Here is a 25,020-nt window from a genome sequence, read left to right as displayed (position 1 = left end):
GAACCCCAAAACCAACCCCCAGCCCCTCAAAAGAGCCCCCAGACCACCAAAACCAACCCCCAGCCCCCCCAAAACCAACACCCAACTCATTGACAACAACCCCCAGACCCCCCCAAAACCAACCCCAACTCACTCAAAACAAGCCCCAGCCCCCCAAACCAATCTTGAGCTTCCCAAAACCACCCCTAACTCATTAAAACCAACCCCCAGCCCCCCCAAAATCAACCCCCAATTCATTAAAAACCAACCCTCAGCCCCCCAAAACCAACCTCAACTCATTGACAACAACCCCAAGCCCCCCCAAAACCAACCCCCAGACCCCCAAAAACCAATCCCCAGGCCCCCAAAACCAACCCCCAGCCCCTCAAAACAACCCCAGACCCCCCAAAACCAACCCCAAGTCCCCCCAAACCAACCACAGCCCCCCCAAAACCAACCCCAACTCATTGACAACAACCCCCAGCCCCCCAAAACCAGCCCCCAACTCATTAAAACCAACCCCCAGCCCCTCAAAACAACCCCAAGCCCCCCCAAAACCAACCCCCAGACCTCCCAAAACCAACCCCCAGCCCCCCCAAACCAACCCCAGCCGAGGTTTGGGTGCCACAAATCGCAGCTCCTGGAGGGGGAGAGCACTGAGGTGGGGGAGCCCCCAGTTTTGGGGGTTTTTTGAGGGGTTTTTTTGTTTTTTTGGGGTGTTTCGGGGTGTTTCGGGGTCGGGGGGGTACCTGGCAGGCTGCGGCCAGCTCGGAGGCCAGGCGGAAGCGGGCGGAGATGCCGGGGGGGCAGCAGGGGGCTGAGGGAGGCGCCGAGCGCGGGGCGAACGGCGCGGAGGCAGCGCACGGCCGCCTCCACCACCAGCTCCGGGCTCAGGTCCCGCACGCTCTGCACCTCGGGGGGCACCGCGCTGGGGAGGGGGGCGACACGGCCGTGGGGATCCCCACAAAAATCCTGAGAGCCCCCCAAAATCATTGCAGCCCCCCAAAATCATCGCAGCCCCCCAAAATCCTGACAGCCCCACCAGCAGCTCGGGGTTGAGGTCCCGCGTCCCGCACGCTCTGCACCTCGGGGGGCACCGCGCTGGGGAGGGGCGACACGGCCTTGGGGACCCTCCCCCAAGAATCCTGACAGCCCCCCCAAATCCTGATAGACACCCCAAAATCCTGACAGCCCCCCAAAATCCTGTCAGACACCCCAAAATCCTGATACTGCCCTTTCCTGGGGGGGACGACATCAATCCCACATCCCAAATCTCAGGGTCACCCCGCAATTTTCAGTCGCCCCAGACTCACTAAAAGTGCTCGTGTCCCCCCAAAATTCCCCCTCAAAAGTCCTCAGGGGCTGCCCCAAGCGCCCCCTCAGAGACCCCCAAATATCCCCTCAACCCCCCCACACCAAAATTCACTCAGGACCCCCAAAACCTCCCCAGAGACCCCCCACCCAAATTCCTTGGGGGTCCCCCAAAACCTCCATGGGGGTGTCCGTCTGCACAGCCCCCCCCCCCCGCCCCTCACGGACTCCCCAAATTCCTCAGTGCCCCCCTCCCCCCACCCCCACCCAAACCCTCCCGTTCCCGCCCCACTCACGTCCCCGCCTGGCGCAGGGAGTGGATCAGGATCTTGTCCACCTCCTCCATGGTCGGGGGGATCGAGGGGGTCCCCAAATTCTGAGGGGGGGGAGGGAAATTTGGGGGAGATCGGGGGGGCTCCCCTCACACAGCGCGCGGCCGCCGCTCACGTGAGGGGAAAGGGGCGGGGCGCCGCGCGCGGGGCACGATGGGAGTTGTAGGCGGCAGCTGTGGTGGGACAGCGGGGCATGGCGGGAGTTGTAGGGCGTCGGTGGCGGGGCATGACGGGAGTTGTAGGCGGTGAGGTGTGGCGGGAAATGGCGGGCGGGGGCCGTGAGGGGATGGAGCGTGTGTGAGGGGAGGAGAAAATGGCACCCGGCAGGCGTCTGAGGGGAAAACGGTGCCCGTGAGGGTCGGAGAGCGGGGAAGCGTCGCCTGTGGGGTGTGAGGGGCGGCTGAGGGGGGAGAGGGAGCGTCAGGGCGGTGTGGGAATGGAAGCCGTGAGGGGCGGCTGAGGGGAGGAAGGTGTGAGGGGAGGATGTGGCACCTGGGGACGCGTTTAGCGGCGGCCTTGGCAGCGCGGGGAAGGAGCGGTGGGACTCGATGGCTCGGAGGGTTTTTCCTGCCAGGAGCAATTGTGAGATTTCGTGCAAGTGGCGCCTGCAGGGCCTGAGGGGGGAATGGCGCCGGCCCGGGGCCGCTGTGGGACGGGAGGGGAGCGGTGCTGGCAGCGAGTCCCTGCACGGCTGTACCTGTCCCCCTCGAGGGGTGTCACCCCGAGCCCTCTCCTGTCCCCTCTCACCTGTCCCCATGCCCTCACACCTGTCCCCCAGCCCCTCTGTCCTGTCCCCAACCCCCTCACCTGTCCCCACCCCCTCTCACCTGTTCCCCCCCCAACTTGTCCCCAGCCCCTCTCACCTGTCCCCAGCCCCTCTCTCCTGTCCCCCCCCCACCTGTCCACCCCCCCCACTTGTCCCCACCCCCCCTCTGTCCTGTCCCCCCCCTCACCTGTCCCCCCCCCCCACCTCCTGTCCTCAGCCCCTCTCCCGCCCCCACCCCCCCCCCCCCCCCCCCCCCCGTTCCCCGCACACGTGGCCGGCGCTGCCCCCCGCCCCCCCCCCCCCCCCCCCCCCGTTAATCCCCGTTAATCCCGGCCGGGACGAGCCGGGACGAGCCCTGGGGAGGCCGGGGACAGATCCCGGTGCCCACCGAACCCTGACCTCCCTCAGCACCCCGAGACCCCCCCAAACACCCCCTGACCCCCCCTAAAAACCTCCCAAGCCCCCCAAAACACCCCCCGACCCCCTCTAAGCACCCCGAGCCCCCCAAATACCCCCTGATCCCCCCTAAAAACCCCGAGATCCCCAAATACCCCCTGATCCCCCCCTAAAAACCTTCCAAGCCCCCCCAAACACCCCCTGACCCCCCTAAAAACCCCCCCAAGCCCCCCCAAAACACCCCCTGACCCCCCCAAACCCCCCAGTCCATCCCCTCGATGACCCCAAATCCCAACAGACCCCACAAATCCCCTTAAAAACCCTTCGGACCACCCTCCTCCTCCCCTCCCAGGGTACCCCAAAACCTCCTGGATCCCCCCCCCCCCTCCCCCAGGTGCCCCCCACCCCTCCAGAATCGCCCCCCAAACCCCCCCCCACCATGTCAGAGTCGGAGGAGAACGGAGAGGGTGAGTCCGGGGGGGCTCCGGGGTAAAAGGGAGGGTTTGGGGGGGTCCCTGAAGTTTTGGGGGATCCCAGAGGGTTTTGGGGGGGTCCTGAGGGTTTTGAGGGGTCCCTGAGGGGTTTGGGGGATCCCAGAGGGTTTTGGGTGGGGGTTCTGGAGGGGTTGGGGGGGGGCCAGGAAGATTTGGGGGTGTCCTGGAAGGTTTGGGGGATCCATGGAGGGGCTGGGGGTGTCCAGAAAGGTTTGTGGGGGGGTCCAGGAGGGGTTGGGGGGGTCCTGGAAGGTTTTGGGGGGGCTTGAAGGTTTTCAGGAAGGTTTAGGGGTGTCCTGGAAGGTTTGGGGGGATCCAGGAGGGGTTGGGGAGGGGCAGGAAGGTTTGAGGTGTCCAGAAAGGTTTGGGGGTGTCCGGAAAGGTTTGGGGGGTCCGGAAAGGTTTGGGGGGGTCCGGAAAGGTTTGGGAGATATTGAAAGGTTTGGGGGGGGCCGGAAATGTTTGGGGGGATCCGAAAGGTTTGGGGGGTCTGGGAAGGTTTGGGGGGATCCGGAAAGGTTTGAGGGGATATAGAAAGGTTTGGGGAGGTCCTGAAAGGTTTGGGGGGGATGCTGAAAGGTTTGGGGGGTCCGGAAGGTTTGAGGAAGTCCGGAAAGGTTTGGGGAGGTCCTGAAAGGTTTGGGGAGGTCCTGAAAGGTTTGGGAAGGTCCTGAAATGTTTGGGGGGGATCCGGAAAGGTTTGGGGGGTCCCTCCCTATCCTTAACCAGCCGTTCCCCTCCGCAGGGCCCCCCAAGGACCTGTCCCCCTTGGCCGAGGCCATGGGGCAGCCCCTGGGCTGGGGCTCCGGTGACGGCCCCGGGGGGGCGGCGGGCGCGGCCGGGACCCCCCCCGGGGCAGCGGCAGCGCCGCCCCCCCCACCCCAAGCACAAGGGCCAGGGGGGCTCCGGGGGCGTCCATCGCTCCCCCCCGCGCCCTCTTCTGCCTCCGCCTCAACAACCCCATCCGCAGGGCGGCCATCAGCATCGTGGAGTGGAAGTGAGGAGGGGGCTTTGGGGGTCGGGGGGTGACAATTTTGCAGGGAAATTGAGTCGGGGGCGGCCATCAGCATCGTGGTGTGGAAGTGCGGGGGGGGCTGAGGGGATTTTGGGGGTCGGGGGGTGACAATCGTGCGGGGAAATTGAGTGGGGGGGCGGCCATCAGCATCGTGGAGTGGAAGTGAGGAGGGGGCTGAGGGGGTCTGGGGGTGACAATTGTGCAGGGTAATTGAGTGGGGGGGCGGCCATCAGCATCGTGGAGTGGAAGTGAGGGGGGGGTCTGGGGATCTGGGGGTGACAATCGTGAAGGGAAATTGAGTGGGGGGTCTGGGGGCGGCCATCGGCATCGTGGAGTGGAAGTGAGGGGGGGTGAGGGGGATTTGGGGGGTCTGGGGGTGCCAATTGTGGCCTGGAGGTGAGTGGGGGGCTCAGGGGGTTTGGGGGCTGCCATCAGCATCGTGGAGTGGAAGTGAGTGGGGGGCTGAGGGGATTTTGGGGTCTGGGGGTGCCAATTGTGGTCTGGAGGTGAGTGGGGGGCTCAGGGGGTTTTGGGGGGTCTGGGGGTGCCAATTGTGGACTGGAGGTGAGTGGGGGGCTCAGGGGGTTTGGGGGCTGCCATCAGCATCGTGGGGTGGAAGTGAGGTGGGGGGGTTTGGGGGTGTCTGGGGGTGACAATCGTGAAGGGAAAGTGAGTGGGGGGCTCGGGGGGCAGCCATCAGCATCGTGGAGTGGAAGTGAGGGGGGCTTGGGGGGTCTGGGGGTCACAATTGTGAAGGGAAAATGAGTGGGGGGATCTGGGGGTGGCCATCAGCATCATGGAGTGGAAGTGAGGAGGGGGCTTTGGGGGTCTGGGGGTGACAATTGTGAAGGGAAATTGAGTGGGGGGCTGTCATCAGCATCGTGGAGTGGAAGTGAGGAGGGGGTTTTGGGGGGTCTGGGGGTGACAATTGTGCAGGGAAATTGAGTGGGGGGGTGGTCATCGGCATCGTGGAGTGGAAGTGAGGGGGGCTTTGGGGGTCTGGGGGTGACAATTGTGAAGGGAAATTGAGTGGGGGGCTGTCATCAGCATCGTGGAGTGGAAGTGAGGAGGGGGCTTTGGGGGGTCTGGGGGTGACAATCGTGAAAGGAAAGTGGAGTGGGAGGATCTGGGGGTGGCCATTGGCATCGTGGAGCGGAAGTGAGGAGGGGGCTTTGGGGGTCTGGGGGTGACAATCGTGAAAGGAAAGTGAGTGGGGGGCTGTCATCAGCATCGTGGAGTGGAAGTGAGTGGGGGGCTCGGGGTCTGGGGGTGACAATCGTGCAGGGAAAGTGAGTGGGGGGGCTTGGGGGGTGGCCATCAGCATCATGGAGTGGAAGTGAGGAGGGGGCTTTGGGGGTCTGGGGGTGAAAATCGTGCGGGGAAATTGAGTGGGGGGCTGTCATCAGCATCGTGGAGTGGAAGTGAGGAGGGGGCTTTGGGGGTTTGGGGGTCTGGGGGTGCCAATTGTGGACTGGAGGTGAGTGGGGGGCTCAGGGGATTTGGGGGCTGGCATCAGCATTGTGGAGTGGAAGTGAGGGGGGCTCGGGGGTCTGGGGGTGACAATCGTGCAGGGAAAGTGAGTGGGGGGATCGGGGGGCGGCCATCAGCATCCTGGAGTGGAAGTGAGGAGGGGGCTGAGGGGATTTTGGGGGTCTGGGGGTGACAATTGTGCAGGGAAATTGAGTGGGGGGCTGTCATCAGCGTCGTGGAGTGGAAGTGAGGGGGGGGCTTTGGGGGTCTGGGGGTGACAATCGTGAAGGGAAATTGAGTGGGGGGATCTGGGGGCGGCCATCAGCATCGTGGAGTGGAAGTGAGTGGGGTTTGGGGGATTTGGGGGGTCTGGGGGATGACAATTGTGGACTGGAGGTGAGTGGGGGGCTCAGGGGGTTTGGGGGCTGGCATCAGCATTGTGGAGTGGAAGTGAGGAGGGGGCTTTGGGGTCTGGGGGTGACAATCGTGGAGTGGAAGTGAGTGGGGGGCTGAGAGGGTTTGAGGGTGACCATCAGCACCGTGGAGTGGAAATGAGTGGGGGGCTGAGGAGATTTTGGGGGTCTCGGGGTGCCAGTCGTGCAGGGGAGGTGAGTGGGGGGCTCAGGGGGGTCTGGGGACCCCCCCCACACACACCTTGTGCCCCCCACTTCCCCCCAGACCCTTCGACATCCTCATCCTCGCCACCATCTTTGCCAACTGCGTGGCCCTGGGCGTTTACATCCCCTTCCCCGAGGATGATTCCAACGCCTCCAACCACAACCTGGTGAGGACCCCCAGACCCCCCCCAAGGAATGGGGGGCGCCCCCCACCCTGGCACTGCCCGGGGGGGCTGGGAAAGGGGGGGTCACCCCAGCCTGGACCCCGGGGCTGGGGGTGACACCCCGGGGAGGTGGCAGGGGTGGCACCGGGGGGTGGCAGGGGCTGTGGGGACACGGGGGTGAGGGTGACACCCTGGGGAGGTGGCAGGGGCTGTGGGGACATGGGGGTGGGGGTGACACCCTGGGGAGGTGATGGGGTGGCACCGCGGGGTGGCAGGGGCTGTGGGGACATGGGAGTGGGGGTGACACCCCGGGGAGGTGCCAGGGGTGGCAGGGGCTGTGGGGACACGGGGGTGAGGGTGACACCCTGGGGAGGTGGCAGGGGTGGCACTGCGGGGTGGCAGGGGCTGTGGGGACACGGGAGTGGGGGTGACACCCTGGGGAGGTGGCAGGGACTGTGGGGACACGGGGATGGGGGTGACACCGCGGGGAGGTGCCAGGGGTGGCAGGGGCTGTGGGGACACAGGGGTGAGGGTGACACCCTGGGGACGTGCCAGGGGCTGTGGGGACACGGCGGTGGGGGTGACACCCTGGGGAGGGGCAGGGGTGGCACCGCGGGGTGGCAGGGGCTGTGGGGACACGGGGGTGAGGGTGACACCCTGGGGAGGTGGCAGGGGCTATGGGGACATGGGGGTGGGGGTGACACCCTGGGGAGGTGATGGGGTGGCACCGCGGGGTGGCAGGGGGTGTGGGGACACGGGAGTGGGGGTGACACCCTGGGGAGGTGGCAGGGGTGGCAGGGGCTGAGGGGACACGGGAGTGGGGGTGACACCCCGGGGAGGTGGCAGGGGTGGCAGGGGCTGTGGGGACACGGGGGTGAGGGTGACACCCTGGGGAGGTGGCAGGGGCTGTGGGGACACGGGGGCGTGTCCCTGTGTCACACGTGTCGCCTGTGCCGCTGCTTTAATCCGCTTTGCCGCCGGGGCCGGGGGGGTTTAATCCCGGCTGAGCCGCCCCAGTCACCCACAAAGGGGACACTGGGAGGGGGCTGGAGGGGGCCCAAATGTCCCTTGTCACCCCGAGGGTGATGACAGGGGGTAGGACACCCCAAATATCTGTATCCCTTGAGCCCCAAAGGAAGGGGTGGTGTCAGCAGTGTCCCCAAATGTCCCTGTCACTTGTCTGTCGGCAAAGGGAGGGTCCCAAAGTGTTCCTGTCCCTTGTGCCCAGGGGAAGGGGACACTGGGAGGGGGTGAGGGGCTGAGGGGGTTGTCCCCAAAGGGAAGGGGATGCTGTTTATTGTCCCCAAAAAGTGACAAATATCCCTGTGTCATCCCTCAGGAAAAAGGGATGCTGGGAGGGGGAACCCCAAAAGTCCTCAGGGGATGCTGGAAGGGGTGAAGGGGTCAGTGAGGGGCCTCAAATGTCCCTGATCCCCAGGGAAGGGGACACTGTGAGCAACGAGGGGACAGAGATGTCCTGAAATGCCCTCCTGGAGAAGGGGTCAGGGGAGGGGGGTCCCCAAAAAGGGGAAGGGGACACTGGGTGACCCTGGAGGAGGGGATGCTGACCCCCTCATCATCTTCATGGTGGAGCAATGAGGGGATGGATGTGTCCTGAAATGCTCTCCTGGAGAAGGGGTCAGTGTGTCAGGGGAGCCCCAAAAAGGGGAAGGGGACACTGTGTGACACTGGGTGACACTGTGTGCCCCCAGAGCAGGGGGTGCTGACCCCCCCTTGCCCACCTTACCCTCCCAGGAGCAGGTGGAGTTCGTGTTCCTCATCATCTTCACGGTGGAGCAATGAGGGGATGGAAGTATCCTGAAATGCCTTCCTGGAGAAGGGGTCAGGGTGTCAGGGGAGCCCCAAAAAGGGGAAGGGGACACTGGGTGACCCCATGTGCCCCCAGAGCAGGGGGTGCTGACCCCCCCTTTGCCCACCTTGCCCTCCCAGGAGCAGGTGGAGTTCGTGTTCCTCATCATCTTCACAGTGGAGCAATGAGGGGACGGAGGTGTCCTCAAATGCCCTCCTGGAGAAGGGGTCAGGAGAGAGGGGTCCCCAAAAAGGGGAAGGGGACACTGAGTGACCCCATGTGCCCCTAGAGCAGGGGGTGCTGACCCCCTCATCATCTTCATGGTGGAGCAATGAGGGGATGGAGATGTCCTGAAATGCCCTCCTGGAGAAGGGATCAGCAGAGAGGGGTCCCCAAAAAGGGAAGGGGACACTGGGTGACACTGTGTGCCCCCGGAGCAGGGGGTGCTGACCCCCCTTGCCCACCTTGCCCCCCCAGGAGCAGGTGGAGTTCGTGTTCCTCATCATCTTCACAGTGGAGCAATGAGGGGTCCTGAAGTGTCCTGAATGAAGTGTCCTGAAATGCCCTCTTGGAGAAGGGATCAGAAGAGGGGGGTCCCCAAAAAGGGAAGGGGACACTGAGTGACCCCATGTGCCCCCAGAGCAGGGGGTGCTGACCCCCCCTTGCCCACTTTACCCCCCCAGGAGCAGGTGGAGTTCGTGTTCCTCATCATCTTCACGGTGGAGCAATGAGGGGACAGAGGTGTCCTGAAATGCCCTCCTGTGTCAGGGGAGCCCCAAAAAGGGGAAGGGGACACTGAGTGACCCCATGTGCCCCCAGAGCAGGGGGTGCTGACCCCACCTTACCCCCCCAGGAGCAAGTGGAGTACGTGTTCCTCATCATCTTCATGGTGGATCATGGAGGGGATGGAGGTGTCCTGAAATGCCCTCCTGGAGAAGGGGTCAGGGTGTCAGGGGAGCCCCAAAAAGGGAAGGGGACACTGGGTGACACTGAGTGACCCCACGTGCCCCCAGAGCAGGGGGTGCTGACCCCACCTTACCCCCCCAGGAGCAAGTGGAGTACGTGTTCCTCATCATCTTCACGGTGGAGACCTTCCTGAAGATCATCGCCTACGGGCTGGTGCTGCACCCCAGCGCCTACATCCGCAACGGCTGGAACCTTCTAGACTTCGTCATCGTCATCGTGGGGTCAGGGGCTCTCTGGGGACAGGGACAGCTGGTGGAGGGGGTGGGGACAAGGCTGTGTGACCCTCCCCTGGTGTCCCCACAGGCTGTTCAGTGTGATCCTGGAGCAGGTGTCCCACAAGCCGGGCGATGCTCACCACATGAGCGGGAAGCCGGGCGGATTCGACGTCAAGGCCCTGCGCGCCTTCCGCGTGCTGCGCCCGCTGCGCCTCGTCTCCGGCGTCCCCAGTGAGATCCTGGGGGGACAGAGGGGTTTGGGGATCCCCTTCAGCTTCCTACCAACCCCTCCCCATCCCCCTCCAGGCCTTCACATCGTGCTCAACTCCATCATGAAGGCGATGGTGCCGCTGCTGCACATCGCGCTGCTCGTGCTCTTCGTCATCATCATCTACGCCATCATCGGCCTCGAGCTCTTCATCGGCCGCATGCACAAGACTTGCTTCTTCATCGGCTCTGGTAGGCACGGGGGGGTCATCACAGGGGTCCCCCCCAACCCTGGGACACCCCCAGAGTCCCTCAGTGCTGCCAGGGATCACCCAGGGACACCCCGCACTGAGAGACCCCCTTGAAACTCCTGAGGTCCGAGCGCGCGACAATGAGGATCCCCCAGGACACCCCAGCAGGGTTTTGGGGTTCTTAAAACACTGAGACCCCCCTAAATCTCCTGAGCACTCTCCCAGCAGGGTTTTGGGGTTCCTTAGCACACTGAGACCCCCCTAAATCCCCTGAGCACCCACAAGGACACCCCACCAGGGTTCTGGGGTTCTTAACACACTGAGACCCCCCCTAAATCCCTTGAGCACCCACAAGGACACCCCAGCAGGGTTCTGGGGTTCTTTAACACACTGAGACCCCCCTAAATCCCCTGAGCATCCCCCCAGGACACCCCAGAAGGGTTTTGGGGTTCCTTAACACACTGAGACCCCCCCTAAATCTCCTGAGCACTCTCCCAGCAGGGTTCTGAACTTCCTAACACACTGAGAACCCCCTAAATCCCCTGAGCACCCTCCCAGCAGGGTTTTGGGGTTCTTTAACACACTGAGACCCCCCCTAAATCCCCTGAGCATCCCCCCAGCAGGGTTTTGGGGTTCCCAGCACAGCCCTGAGCCCCCTGCAAGGTCCCTGGGACAGAAATTTCAGGGGTGTGAGCAGCCAAGGGGGACAAGAGTGGGGACAGCAGCTGAGTTAGTGCAGGTGACAGAGAAGCTTGGGGACAGGAATTTTCAGCAGGAACAGGAATGGTCAGAGAGGAGAGGAATGGGGACAGCAGGGACAGGAATTTTCAGCAGGGACAGGAATTTTCAGCAGGAACAGGAATTTTAGCAGGGACAGGAATTTTAGCAGAGACAGGAATTTTCAGCAGGAACAGGAATTTTCAGCAGCGCCGAGATTTACCCACAGGGACAGGAACCCTCCGCGGGTCCCGGAGCCGATCGAGGGCCGCGAGGGGCGGGTGCCATGCCGGGAGCTGTCACCAGGGCTCGCTGTCGCCTTGTCCCCAGACCTGGAGTCGGAGGATGACCCCTCTCCCTGCGCCTTCTCGGGCCACGGCCGCGCCTGCCTGCAGAACAACACCGAGTGCCGCGGCCGCTGGGAGGGGCCCAACGGCGGCATCACCAACTTCGACAACTTCTTCTTCGCCATGCTGACCGTGTTCCAGTGCATCACCATGGAGGGCTGGACCGATGTGCTCTACTGGGTGAGACCCACGAGCACCCCAGAATATTCAGAACCCTGCCCTGAGCCCCCCAGAATCTTCATAACCCCGCACTGAGCACCCCAGAATCCTCATAACCCTGCCCTGAGCACCCCAGAACCTTCATAACCCTGCCCTGAGCACCCCAGAATCTTCAGAACCCCTCCCTGAGCACCCCAGAATCTTCATAATCCTGCCCTGAGCACCCCAGAATCTTCCTAACCCCGCCCTGAGCACCCCAGAATCCTCATAACCCTGCCCTGAGCACCCCAGAATCCTCATAACCCCTCCCTGAGCACCCCAGAATCTTCACTCAAATCACTGAACCCACAAAAGCCTCACACACATCCCTGAGAGCCCCCCAGAATCCTCACACACATCCCTGAGACCTCCCCAGAATCCTCAACCACATCTCTGAGCTCCCCAAATCCTCACTCAAATCTCTGAGCTCCCCAAATCCTCACACAAATCTCTGAGCTCCCCAAATCCTCACACAAATCTCTGAGCCCCCCAAATCCTCACACAAATCTCTGAGACCCCCCCAGAATCCTCACACAAATCTCTGAGCCCCCCAGAATCCTCACTCAAATCTCTGAGCCCCCCAAAATCCTCACACAAATCTCTGAGCCCCCCCAGAATCCTCACACAAATCTCTGAGCTCCCCAGAATCCTCACACAAATCTCTGAGCCCCCCAGAATCCTCACTCAAATCCCTGAGCCCCCCAAATCCTCACACAAATTGCTGAGCCCCCTGAATCCTCATAACCCCTCCCTGAGCCCCCCAAAATCCTCACACACATCCCTGAGCCCCCCCAGAATTCTCACACTCATCCCTGAGTCCCCCAAATCACCCCAGGGCCAGGGCAGAGCCCCAAATCTCTTTGCTGGGTGTCACTGGCCTCACCTGAGGAGGGATTTTGGGGGGTCCCCATCCCCCCCAAATCTCCCCCCACAGATGCAGGACGCCATGGGCCACGAGCTGCCCTGGATTTACTTCGTCAGCCTCGTCATCTTCGGCTCCTTCTTCGTCCTCAACCTGGTGCTGGGGGTGCTGAGCGGGTGAGGAGCCAGCAGTGGGGTCACACCTGTGTCCTTGGCATTTTTTGGGGGTGTCACACCTGTGTCCCCCCCTCCCCAGGGAATTCTCCAAGGAGAGAGAGAAGGCCAAGGCCCGTGGAGACTTCCAGAAGCTGCGGGAGAAGCAGCAGCTGGAGGAGGATCTGCGGGGCTACATGGACTGGATCACCCAGGCCGAGCTGGAGGGGGATGAGGAGGAGGGGGAGCATGAGAAGCACCGTGAGTGGGGCTTGGGTGGGGGGCAGTTATGGGGTGAACCCCAAAATCCTGAGCCCCCACAGATTTTGGTGATCCTTCTTTCCCACAGGTCTGACTGCCGAGGATCTGATGGGGAAGCGGAAGCCGCGGCTGAAGTGGCTGCGCCACGCGAGTCACTCCACGGACACCCACGGTACCCCCGGGGCACCCCAAATCCCCCAGGCCTGGGCACCCCAATTCCCTGGGCTGGGCACCCCCACATTCCCTGAACCCAGACACCCCAAATTCCCTGAACCCAGACACCCCAAATTCCCTGAACATAGATCTGAGCACCCCAAATTCCCTGAACCCAGACCTGGGCACCCCAATTCCCTGGGCTGGGTACCCCCACATTCCCTGAACCCAGACACCCCAAATTCCCTGAAGCCAAACACCCCAAAATGCCCCAGACCTGGACACCCCAAATTCCCTGAACCCAGATATCCCATATCCCCTGGGCTCAGCACCCTTAAATGCCCCAGATCGGGGTACCCCAAATTCTTTGGACTGAGCACTCCACATTCCCTGAATCCAGACACCTCAAATTCCCTGAACCCAGATATCCCATATCCCCTGGGCTCAGCGCCCTTAAATGCCCCAGATTGGGGTACCCCAAATTTCCTGGACCCAGGGAAACCGAGTTCCCTGGACCTGGGCAGCCCAAAATTCTCTGAACCCAGACACCCCAAATTCCCTGAACCCAGACCTGGGCACCCTGAATTCCCTGGACTGGGCACCCCAAATTCCCTGAACCCGGGTACCCCAAATCCTTCGGACTGGGGCACACCCAAATTCCCTGACCCCAGACCTGGGCCCCCCAAATTCCCTGAACCAGGACACCCCAAATTCTCTGAACCCAGACATCCCAAATTCCCTGAACCCAGACCTGGGCACCCTGAATTCCCTGAACTGGGCACCCCAAATTCCCTGAACCCAGACCTGGGCACCCTGAATTCCCTGAACTGGGCCCCCCAAATTCCCTGAACCCAGACACCCCAAATTCTCTGAATTCAGGCACCCCAAATTCCCTGAACCCAGACCTGGGCACCCTGAATTCCCTGGACTGGGCACTCCAAATTCCCTGAACCCAGACCTGGGCACCCCAAATTCCCTGAACCGGGACACCCCAAATTCTCTGAACCCAGACACCCCAAATTCTCTGAATTCAGGCACCCCAAATTCCCTGAACCCAGACCTGGGCACCCTGAATTCCCTGAACTGGGCCCCCCAAATTCCCTGAACCCAGACACCCCAAATTCTCTGAATTCAGGCACCCCAAATTCCCTGAACCCAGACCTGGGCACCCTGAATTCCCTGGACTGGGCACCCCAAATTCCCTGAACCGGGACACCCCAAATTCTCTGAACCCAGACATCCCAAATTCCCTGAACCCAGACCTGGGCGCCCCAAATTCCCTGACCTGGGCACCCCAAATTCCCTGAACCCAGACACCCCAAATTCTCTGAATTCAGGCACCCCAAATTCCCTGAACCCAGACACCCCAAATTCTTCTGACCTGGGCGCATCCAAATTCCCTGGACTGGGCACACCCAAATTCCCTGACCCCAGACCTGTGCACCCCAAATTCCCTGACCCCAGACACCCCAAATACCCCCGTGTGGGGCACCCCAGCCCCCCCAGTTTGACCTGTGCCCCCCCAACCCCAGCCAGCCTCCCGGGCAGCGAGACCACCTCGGTCAACACGGAGACCGTGGGGGAGGAGGAGGCGCCGCCGACCGCCTGCGACCGCTGCCTGTGAGCCCGGCGGGACCCCCGAGCCCGCCCCCGGCCCCGGGGACCCCCCCCAAATCCCTGGGACAGCCCACAGACCCCCGGGACCCCAAACCTGACACCTACAGCACCTCAGGAAATGTTGGGACCCTCCCAAAATCCCCCCAAAACTGTTTGTAACCACCCCCAGATGCCCCCCGAGACCCCTGAATGACTCTCACAGCACCTCACAGCCCCCTGAGACCCCTTCATACCCCATGGACCCCCCAAATTCCCTCCAGGACCCCAAAACTGACCCTCTCAGCACCTCACAGCCCCCTGAGACCCCTCCATACCCCATGGACCCCCCCCCAAATTCCCTCCAGGACCCCTGAACTGACCCTCACAGCACCTCAAAGCCCTCTTGAGACCCCTCCATACCCCATGGACCCCCCCAAATTCCCTCCAGGACCGCTGAACTGACCCTCACAGCCCCCTGAGACCCCTCCATACCCCATGGACCCCCCCCCAAATTCCCTCCAGGACCCCTGAACTGACCCTCACAGCACCTCAAAGCCCTCTTGAGACCCCTCCATACCCCATGGACCCCCCCAAATTCCCTCCAGGACCGCTGAACTGACCCTCACAGCCCCCTGAGACCCCTCCATACCCCATGGACCCCCCCCCATATTTCCTCCAGGACTCCTGAACTGACCCTCACAGCACCTCAAAGCCCTCTTGAGACCCCTCCATACCCCATGGACCCCCCCATATTCCCTCCAGGACCCCAAAACTGACCCTAACAGCCCCCTGAGACCCCTCCATACCCCATGGACCCCCCCCCAAATTCCCTCCAGGACCTCTGAACTGACCCTCACAGCACCTCAAAGCCCTCTTGAGACCCCTCCATACCCCATGGACCCCCCCATATTCCTTCCAGGACCCCAAAACTGACCCTCACAGCACCTCACAGCCCCCTGAGACCCCTCCATACCCCATGGATTCCCCCCCATATTCCTTCCAGGACCCCAAAACTGACCCTCACAGCACCTCAAAGCCCTCTTGAGACCCCTTCATACCCCATGGACCCCCCCATATTCCCTCCAGGACCCCAAAACTGACCCTCACAGCACCTCAAAGCCCTCTTGAGACCCCTTCATACCCCATGGACCACCCCATATTCCCTCCAGGACCCCAAAACTGACCCTCACAGCACCTCAAAGCCCTCTTGAGACCCCTTCATACCCCATGGACCACCCCATATTCCCTCCAGGACCCCAAAACTGACCCTCACAGCACCTCAAAGCCCCCTGAGACCCCTCCGTACCCCATGGACCCCCCCATATTCCCTTCAGGACCCCAAAACTGACCCCAGCACCCCTATGATCACCCCCAGGTACCACAACCAGGGATCCTCCAAGCCCCCCAACAACCAAATCTGACCCCAGCACCCCAATAAAGCCGCCCAGATATCCCCCAGAGTCCCCAAATTTTGGGGTAATTTCTGCTTTTTTCTCCCCAGGGGCAAAATTACAAAGACAAAATTCTGGTGAGTGGGGAGAAAAATGGGGGGGGGGTGTGGAAAAAATGGGGGGAGGGCCGCAGTGGGGTCCCCCCCTAAAACCTCCCAACCCATCCCAGCTGACAGGAACTCTGTCACCTCTGTCCCCAAAATCCCCCTGCTCCTACACCCCCCACCTTCTCTCTGTACCCCAAATTCCTCCACGTACCCCAAATTTTCCCTTCACCTTTATCCCTCCCTACCCTCAAATCCGCCCTGCCCCGAGGGGTTGGATATTAGGAAAATGTTTTTACCGAAAAATGGGTTTAAGGGAAAGTTTTTGACAGAAAAATGGGTTTAAGGGAAAGGTTTTGACCAAAAAATGGGTTTAAGGAAAATGTTTTGACAGAAAAATGGGTTTAAGGGAAAGGTTTTGACTGAAAAATGGGTTTAAGGGAAAGGTTTTGACCGAAAAATGGGTTTAAGGAAAATGTTTTGACCGAAAAATGGGTTTAAGGGAAAGGTTTTTACCGAAAAATGGGGTTTAAAAATTCTGGGTGTGGCTGCTTTGGGTGAGGTTTTAGGGCTGGGTCAGACTCGGAAATCTTGGAAACTCTTCTGATTCTGTGTGACCCCCCCAACCCGAGCCCCCCTCACCTCCTCCCGCGGGACGGGGGTGGATTTTTCTGTCACCCCCCGTGTCCCCAAACGCTGTCCCCGCCCCGCAGTCGCCGCCTGCGCCGCCTGAACCGGCTGTGGCGGCGGCGCTGCCGCGCGGCCGTGAAATCCGTGTCCTTCTACTGGACCGTGCTGCTGCTCGTGTTCCTCAACACGCTCACCATCGCCTCCGAGCACCACGGCCAGCCGCCCTGGCTCACCGAGACACAGGGTACGGCCCCCGGATCCCCCCCGGACACCCCCCCATGGAGATGAGACCCCCAAAATGCACAGGGGACCCTAAAGCCATGAGGAGACTCCAAAACTTGGGGGGAACCAGTGCCGCTCAACACCTCCCAAAAGTGGCTCTCAAACCCCGCTGTAGCCCCAACACCCTCCAGGACCCCCAAAGTCTCTGGTACTCCCGACACCTCCCAGTGCCTCCCAAAGCACCCAGTGCCCCCCAACACCCCTTAGTGCCCCCCAAATAACACCCCCCAACACCTCCCAGTGCCTCCCAAACCCCTCAGTGCCCCCCGACACCCCCAGTACCCCCCCAAACAACACCCCCTGACATCCCCTGGTGCTCCCCATCACCCCCCAGTGCCTCCCAAACCCCTCAGTACCCCCCAACACCCCCCAGTACCCCCCCAAACAACACCCCCCAACACCTCCCAGTGCCTCTCAAACCCCTCAGTACCCCCCAACACCTCCCAGTACCTCCCCAAACAACACCCACCTGACATCCTCCGGTGCTTCCCATCACCCCCCAGTGCCTCCCAAACCCATCGGTACCCCCCAACACCCCAACACTCCCCAGTGCCCCCCAAACCCCTTGGTACCCCCCAAACAACACCCCCTGACATCCCCCGGTGCCTCCCAAAGCACCCAGTACCCCCCTAACCCATCGGTACCCCCCAAGACCCCCCAGTACCCCCCCAAACAACACCCCCAACACCTCCCAGTGCCTCTCAAAACCATCAGTACCCCCCAACACCCCCCAGTACCCCCCCAAACAACACCCCCCTGACATCCCCTGGTGCTCCCCATCACCCCCCAGTGCCTCCCAAACCCATCAGTACCCCCCAAGACCCCAACACTCCCCAGTGCCCCCCAAACCCCCCCCAACACCTCCCTGTGCCCCCCAAACCCCTCAGTACCCCCCAACACCCCCCAGTACCCCCCCCAAACAACACCCCCCTGACATCCCCCACTGCCCCCCGTCACCCCCAGAGCTCGGGGGGTCCATCCCACTCCCGCTGTTTCCCTCCCACCCTCCCGGGGGGTGACTCGGGCGTGTCCCCCGGTGTCCCCCCGCAGCCTACGCGAACAAGGCGCTGCTGTCGCTGTTCGCCGCCGAGATGGTGCTGAAGCTCTACGCGCTGGGGCCCTCGTGCTACTTCGCCAGCTTCTTCAACCGCTTCGACTGCTTCGTGGTGTGCGGCGGCGTGCTGGAGACCGCGCTGGTGGAGCGCGGCGCCATGGAGCCGCTCGGCATCTCCGTGCTGCGCTGCGTGCGCCTGCTGCGCGTCTTCAAGGTCACCCGGTGAGGGACGGCGCGGGGACACGCAGCGGGACATGCAGCAGGACATACTGACACCGGGACACGCTGACAGTGGGACACGCTGACACCGGGACATACTGACACCGGGACACGCTGACACCGGGACACACTGACAGTGGGACACTGCAGGGCCACACAGCGGGACACACTGACAGTGGGACGCCGCAGGCCACACAACAGGACACACTAACAGACACACCAACAGTGGGACACACTGACAGTGGAACACACTGACACTGGGACACACTGACACCGGGACACACTGACAGTGAGATACACCGACAGTGGGACACACTGACACCGGGACACACTGACACTGGGACACTGCAGGGCCACACAGCAGGACACACTGACAGTGAGACACACCATCAGTGGGACACACCAACAGTGGGACACACTCACACTGGGACACACTGACAGACACGCCGACACCATGACAGCTCAACACTGGGACAGCCCAACACTGGGATGCCCCAACACTGGGACACCTCAACACCAGGACACACCAGTGCCCCAACACCATGACACCCCGACAGTGGGATGCCCCAACACTGGGACACCCCAACACTGGGACGCCCCAACACTGGGACATCCCAACACTGGGACACCCCAACACTGGGACACTCCAACACCGGGACACTCCAACACCAGGACACCTCGGTGCCACAGCACCGGGACACCCCAACACCACAATGTCCTGACACCCCAATGCCCCAAAGCTGGGAGACACCAACACCACAACATGGGGAATCTGCCATGTCCTGACACCCCAGTGCCACAACACCAGGACACCCAAACACTGTGGCTCTCCAGTGCCCCAACACCACAATGTCCCAATACCCCAATATCCCAATACCTCAATACCCTGACACCCCAATATCCCAACACCCCAACACCTCAATACTCTGACACCCCAATATCCCAACACCCCAATATCCCAACACCTCAATACCCTGACACCCCAATATCCCAACACCCCAATATCCCAACACCCCAACACCTCAATACCCTGACACCCCAATATCCCAACACCCCAATATCCCAACACCCCAACACCTCAATACTCTGACACCCCAATATCCCAACACCCCAATATCTCAACACCCCAACACCACAATGTCCCAGCCCTGCAATATCCCAGGACAGCGATGTCCTAGTGCCACGATGTCCCAAATTGGTGACACCCCAATGCTGCAACACCCCCCACCACTGGGTGTTGGCTCTGCGCTGGCCCCTTCCCAGTGCTCCCAGTGCTCCCAGTGCTCCCAGTCCCTGGGCCAGCTCCTCCAGGTGTTGGCTCTGCACTGTCCATATATCCATCCATCCATCCATCCATCCATCCATCCATCCATCCATCCATCCATCCATCATCCATCCATCCATCCATCCATCCATCCATCCATCCATCCATCCATCCATCCATCATCCATCCATCCATCCATCCATCCATCCATCCATCCATCCATCCATCCATCCATCCATCCATCATCCATCCATCCATCCATCCCTATCCATCCATCCATCCATCCATCCATCCATCCATCCATCCATCCATCCATCCATCCATCCATCCATCCATCATCCATCCATCCATCCATCCCTATCCATCCATCCATCCATCCATCCATCCATCCATCCATCCATCCATCCATCCATCCATCCATCCATCCATCCATCCTTTATCCATCCATCCATCCATCCATCCATCCCTTCCCAGTGCTCCCAGTAACCCCTGTGTCCCGCAGGCACTGGGCATCCCTGAGCAACCTGGTGGGGTCCCTGCTGAACTCCATGAAATCCATCGCCTCCCTGCTGCTGCTGCTCTTCCTCTTCATCATCATCTTCGCCCTCCTGGGCATGCAGCTCTTCGGGGGCCGCTTCAGCTTCGACGAGACCCAGACCAAGCGCAGCACCTTCGACACCTTCCCACAGGCCCTGCTCACCGTCTTCCAGGTACCCCAAAACCTTTGGGGGATCTTTTGGGGTACCCCAAAACCTCAGGGAGACCCCAAAGCCTGCAGGGTTTCCCTGAAACTTGTGGGAGGTTCTGAAAGTTGTGGGGAGACCCCAGAATGTATCCTAAAGCCATGAGGAGACCCCAGAATTATGGGGATGGGGATGCTGAAATCCCTCAGGGAGACCCCAAAATGCACAGGGGACCCTAAAGCCATGAGGAGACCCCAAAACTATGGGGATGGGGAAGCTGAAATCCCTCAGGGAGACCCCAAAATGCACAGGGGACCCTAAAGCCATGAGGAGACCCCAAAATATGGAGAATCTCAGAATTTGTGGGAGACCATCAAACCCATGGGAGACCCCAAAATCTGTGAGAGATCCCAACACCTGTGAGGGACCTTGAATCTGGTGGATCCCCAAAACCTGCAGGGAGACCCCAAAACCCATGAGCCGCCCCCCTCAAACCATCCCATCACCACCCCGTAGCCGCTCCGGGGTGATGCTGCACACTGGGGTGTACTGGGAGCACTGGTGCGGGGTGGTGCTGAGGTTTTGGGGTGCCCCTGGTGTCACTGAGGTTTTGGGGACCCCCCGACTGGCGCAGATCCTGACGGGGGAGGATTGGAACGCGGTGATGTACGACGGCATCATGGCCTACGGCGGCCCCGTGTTCCCCGGGATGCTCGTCTGCGTCTACTTCGTCATCCTCTTCATCTGCGGGAACTGTGCGAGGCCAGGCGGGGCACTGGGAGGGACTGGGAGGGACTGGGGGCACTGGGAGGGACTGGGAAGGGCCAAGAGCACTGGGGGGAGTGGGAGGGACTGGGGGCACTGGGGGTATGGGGGGCACTGAGAGGGACTGGGAGCACTGGGAGGGACTGAGAGGGACTGGGGGCACTGGGAGGGACTGGGAAGGGCCAAGAGCACTGGGGAGAGGGACTGGGGGCACAGGGAGGGACTGGGAGGGACTGGGGGCACTGGGGGCACTGGGAGGGACTGGGGGCACGGGGAGGGACTGGGGGCACTGGGAGGGACTGGGAAGGGCCAAGAGCACTGGGGGGACTGGGAGCACTGGGGATACGGGGGGCACTGGGAGGGACTGGGAGGCACTGGGAGGGACTGGGAGCACTGAGAGGCACTGGGGGCACTGGGAGGGACTGGGACCACTGGGAGGCACTGAGGGCACTGGGAGTATGGGGGGCACTGGGAGCACTAGGAGCACTGGGAGGGACCAAGATCACTGGGGGCACTGGGAGCACTGGGAGGGACTGGGGCTACTGGGAGGGACTGGGGGCACTGGAGGGACTGGGAGCAGGGAGCTGGGGAACTGGGAATGGAGCACGGGGTAACTGGGGAGCTGTGGTGGGACAGAGTGGGGTTTGGAAAGAGAAGGGAGGATACTGGGAGGATACTGGGAGAATACTGGGAGCACTGGTGAGCCCTCCTCTCCCCTCAGACATCCTCCTCAACGTCTTCTTGGCCATCGCCGTGGACAACCTGGCGGACGGTGACAACATCAACTCGGGGGGGGACAAAAAGTGAGCCCGGACCCCCGGGGCCCCTTTTGGGGGTGATGGGGAGGGGGCAGCACCCATCCCCTGGGCCCCCTGGGGGTGATGGGGAGGGAGCAGCACCCATCCCCCGAGGCCCCTTTTGGGGGTGATGGGGAGGGGGCAGCACCCATCCCCCGGGGCCCCTTTTGGGGGTGATGGGGAGGGGGCAGCACCCATCCCCTGGGCCCCCTGGGGGATCCCCGGCCCCCGGGACCCCCCAGCTGAGCCCCCCTTTCCCCCCACGCAGGGACAAGGCCGGGGAGGCAGAGGCGGGGACGGAGAGCCAGGATGTGGCTGTGAAGGTGACAGTGACAGTGATGTCCCGGGGGAGTGACAGTGACAGTGATGTCCCGGGGGAGTGACAGTGACTGGGGGGTCCTGGGGAGGTGACAGTGACTGGGGGGTGACAGTGACTGGGGGAGTCCTGGGGGGTCCCTGGGGGTGACAGTGACTGGGGGGTCCCAGGGGGTGACAGTGACTGAGGGGTCTCAGGGATGTGACAATAACTGGGGGGCCCCAGGGGGGAGGGGGTGACAGTGACTGGGGCGTCCTGGGGAGGGGTGACAGTGACTGGGGGGTCCTGGGGGGTCCCTGGGGGGTGACAGTGACTGGGAGGTCCTGGGGGGTCCTGGGGGGGTGACAGTGACTGGGGGGTCCTGGGGGTTCCTGGGGGGGGGTGACAGTGACTGGGGGGGTCCCGGAGGTGTGACAGTGACTGGGGGAGTCCTGGGGATCCCTCCCTCCCCCCAAAGTGTCACAGCCCTCACCCCGCCCCCTCCCCTGCCCAGGTTGAGGGGGATCAGCAGGAGGAAGAGGAGGAGGAGGAGGAAGAGGGGGAGGAAGGTGAGTGTCACCTGCCCGCGCATTGGGGACATTGGGGGGTGGCAGTACTGAGATGTGGGGGTCCCTGAAGGGAGGTGTGACAGTCCTTGAACATCGGGGTCCCAGGGGAGGTGACAGTGACAGATGGGGTCCCTGGGGGGCGGTGGCAGTGCCTGGAGGGGGGGTCCCAGAGGAGTGTGACGTGGAGGGTCCTTCGGGGGTGACAGTCCTTGAACATAGGGGTCCCTGGGGAGGTGACAGTGACAGATGGGGTCCCTGGGGAAGTGGCAGTGACTGGGGTGGGGGTCCCTGGGGAGGTGACAGTGCCTGGGGGGGGGTCCCTGGGGAGGTGACAGTGGCCAGACACGGGGTCCCTGGAGGATGGGATGTGACACGGGGTCCCTGGAGGGGGGATGTGACAGGGGGACCCTGGAGGGGGGGATGTGACACGGGGTCCCTGGAGGGGGGGATGTGACACAGGGACCCTGGAGGGGGGATGTGACAGGGGGACCCTGGAGGGGGGGATGTGACACAGGGTCCCTGGAGGGGGGGGATGTCACACGGGGACCCTGGAGGGGGGGATGTGACACGGGGTCCCTGGAGGGGGGGATGTGACACGGGGACCCTGGAGGGGGGGGATGTGACACAGGGTCCCTGGAGGGGGGATGTGACACGGGGACCCTGGAGGGGGGGATGTGACATGGGGACCCTGGAGGGGGGATGTGACATGGGGTCCCTGGAGGGGGGGATGTGACACGGGGACCCTGGAGGGGGGGATGTGACAGGGGGACCCTGGAGGGGGGGATGTGACACGGGGTCCCTGGAGGGGGGGATGTGACACAGGGACCCTGGAGGGGGGATGTGACACGGGGTCCCTGGAGGATGGGATGTGACACGGGGACCCTGGAGGGGGGGGATGTGACACAGGGACCCTGGAGGGGGGGATGTGACACAGGGACCCTGGAGGGGGGATGTGACACGGGGTCCCTGGAGGATGGGATGTGACACAGGGACCCTGGAGGGGGGATGTGACAGGGGGACCCTGGAGGGGGGGATGTGACACGGGGACCCTCGCAGGTGACGAGGAGGCCGGGGGGGAGCGTGACAGCCTGGGGAGGGCCCGGCTGGAGTCCCTGGAGGAGGCCCCCAAGCCCAAGGTGACCCCGATCCCCGAGGGCAGCGCCTTCTTCGTGCTGAGCAGCACCAACCCGTGAGTGCCTCTGGGGACACTGGGAGCACTGGGATGGACTGGGAGCACTGGGACTGCAGACACAAACTGGGGGGACTGGGAGCACTGGGATTGGAGACAAACTGGGGGCACTGGGAGCACTGGGATGGACTGGGGTAACTGGGATGGACTGGGAGCACTGGGACTGCAGACACAAACTGAGGGGACTGGGAGCACTGGGATTGGAGACACAAACTGAGGGGACTGGGAGCATTGGGGGGACTGGGAGCACTGGGATGGACTGGGAGCACTGTGATGGACTGGAGGCACTGGGGTACTGGGAGCACTGGGATTGGAGAAACAAATTGGGGGCACTGGGAGCACTGTGATGGACTGGAGGCACTGCGGTACTGGGAGCACTGGGATTGGAGAAACAAACTGGGGGCACTGGGAGCACTGTGATGGACTGGAGGCACTGGGGTACTGGGAGCACTGGGATGGACTGAGAGCACTGGGATGGGCTGGGAGCACTGGGATTGGAGACACAAACTGGGAGCACTGGGATGGACTGGGAGCACTGGGGTGGGCTGGGAGCACTGGGATGGACTGGGGTAGCTGGGAGGGACTGGGAGCACTGGGATGGACTGGAAGCACTGGGATTGGAGACAAACTGGGGGGACTGGGAGCACTGGGGTGGACTGGAAGCACTGGGATTGGAGACAAACTGGGGGGACTGGGAGCACTGGGGTGGACTGGGGTAACTGGGATGGACTGGGAGCACTGAGACTGGAGACACAGACTGGAGGGACTGGGAGCACTGGGGACTGGGAGCACTGGGATGGACTAGGGTAACTGGGATGGACTGGGGTAACTGGGATGGACTGGGAGCACTGGGAGCTGACATGTGCCCGCTGCAGGCTGCGGGTGAAGTGCCACGCCCTGATCAACCACCACATCTTCACCAACCTCATCCTCGTCTTCATCATCCTCAGCAGCATCTCCCTGGCCGCAGAGGACCCCGTGCGCGCCCACTCGCCCCGCAACCACGTGGGCAAACTGGGCAAACTGGGCAAACTGGGAGGCACTGGGGGGGTGTGGGGGAGTTCACCCCACACGGGATGCGCTCACCCAGAGTTGGGGAGCAGAAATGGGGGGTGGCTGGGAAGGGTGAGGAGGGGTTGAGGGGGGATCTGGGGGTTTTTGGGGGGGGGTCCAGGAGGTTTGGGGGTGTCGGGGGGTTTTGAGGGGGGTCGGGGTCACCCCGTTGTCCCCTCCCCTCCCCCACCCTCAGATCCTGGGCTACTTCGACTACGCCTTCACCTCCATCTTCACCGTGGAGATCCTGCTCAAGGTATGGGGGGGTTCCCATGGTTTTTGGGGGGTTCCTCGGGGTTTGGGAGGGGGTTCTCCAGGGTTTGAGGGGGTTCCTGGGGGTTCCCCGGAGTTTGGGAGGGGGTTCCTGGGGTTTTTGGGGGTTTCCCGGGATTTGGGAAGGGGTTCTCCAAGGTTTCAGGGGGTTCCCATGGTTTTTGGGGGTTCCC

General features: G+C 62.4%; 1 protein-coding gene across 1 annotated transcript in view; it reads left to right on the top strand.

Annotated features, from left to right (window-relative positions):
- Positions 1 to 3,223: 3,223 nt before the first annotated feature.
- CACNA1F (calcium voltage-gated channel subunit alpha1 F) overlaps positions 3,224 to 25,020 on the top strand; it is a gene marked incomplete at both ends in the record, with an annotated part of 31,879 nt that continues 10,082 nt past the window's right edge. Inside the window, 24 exon segments of the mRNA XM_084224024.1 lie at positions 3,224 to 3,251; positions 4,024 to 4,124; positions 4,126 to 4,203; positions 4,205 to 4,275; positions 6,442 to 6,547; positions 9,402 to 9,541; positions 9,624 to 9,766; positions 9,842 to 9,994; positions 11,041 to 11,237; positions 12,190 to 12,293; positions 12,373 to 12,530; positions 12,619 to 12,702; positions 14,216 to 14,303; positions 15,781 to 15,807; positions 16,488 to 16,648; positions 17,737 to 17,962; positions 19,726 to 19,933; positions 20,541 to 20,661; positions 21,393 to 21,474; positions 21,737 to 21,791; positions 22,278 to 22,332; positions 23,389 to 23,521; positions 24,397 to 24,526; positions 24,771 to 24,830. Coding sequence (XP_084080150.1) covers positions 3,224 to 3,251; positions 4,024 to 4,124; positions 4,126 to 4,203; positions 4,205 to 4,275; positions 6,442 to 6,547; positions 9,402 to 9,541; positions 9,624 to 9,766; positions 9,842 to 9,994; positions 11,041 to 11,237; positions 12,190 to 12,293; positions 12,373 to 12,530; positions 12,619 to 12,702; positions 14,216 to 14,303; positions 15,781 to 15,807; positions 16,488 to 16,648; positions 17,737 to 17,962; positions 19,726 to 19,933; positions 20,541 to 20,661; positions 21,393 to 21,474; positions 21,737 to 21,791; positions 22,278 to 22,332; positions 23,389 to 23,521; positions 24,397 to 24,526; positions 24,771 to 24,830 — 2,709 coding nt within the window.

Source organism: Fringilla coelebs (genome assembly GCF_963513975.1).
Source record: "Fringilla coelebs genome assembly, chromosome: 33".
Classification (NCBI taxonomy): Eukaryota; Metazoa; Chordata; class Aves; order Passeriformes; family Fringillidae; genus Fringilla; species Fringilla coelebs.
The sequence above is the reverse complement of the archived record's forward strand: the minus strand, read 5'-3'. Positions and strand labels throughout refer to the sequence as shown.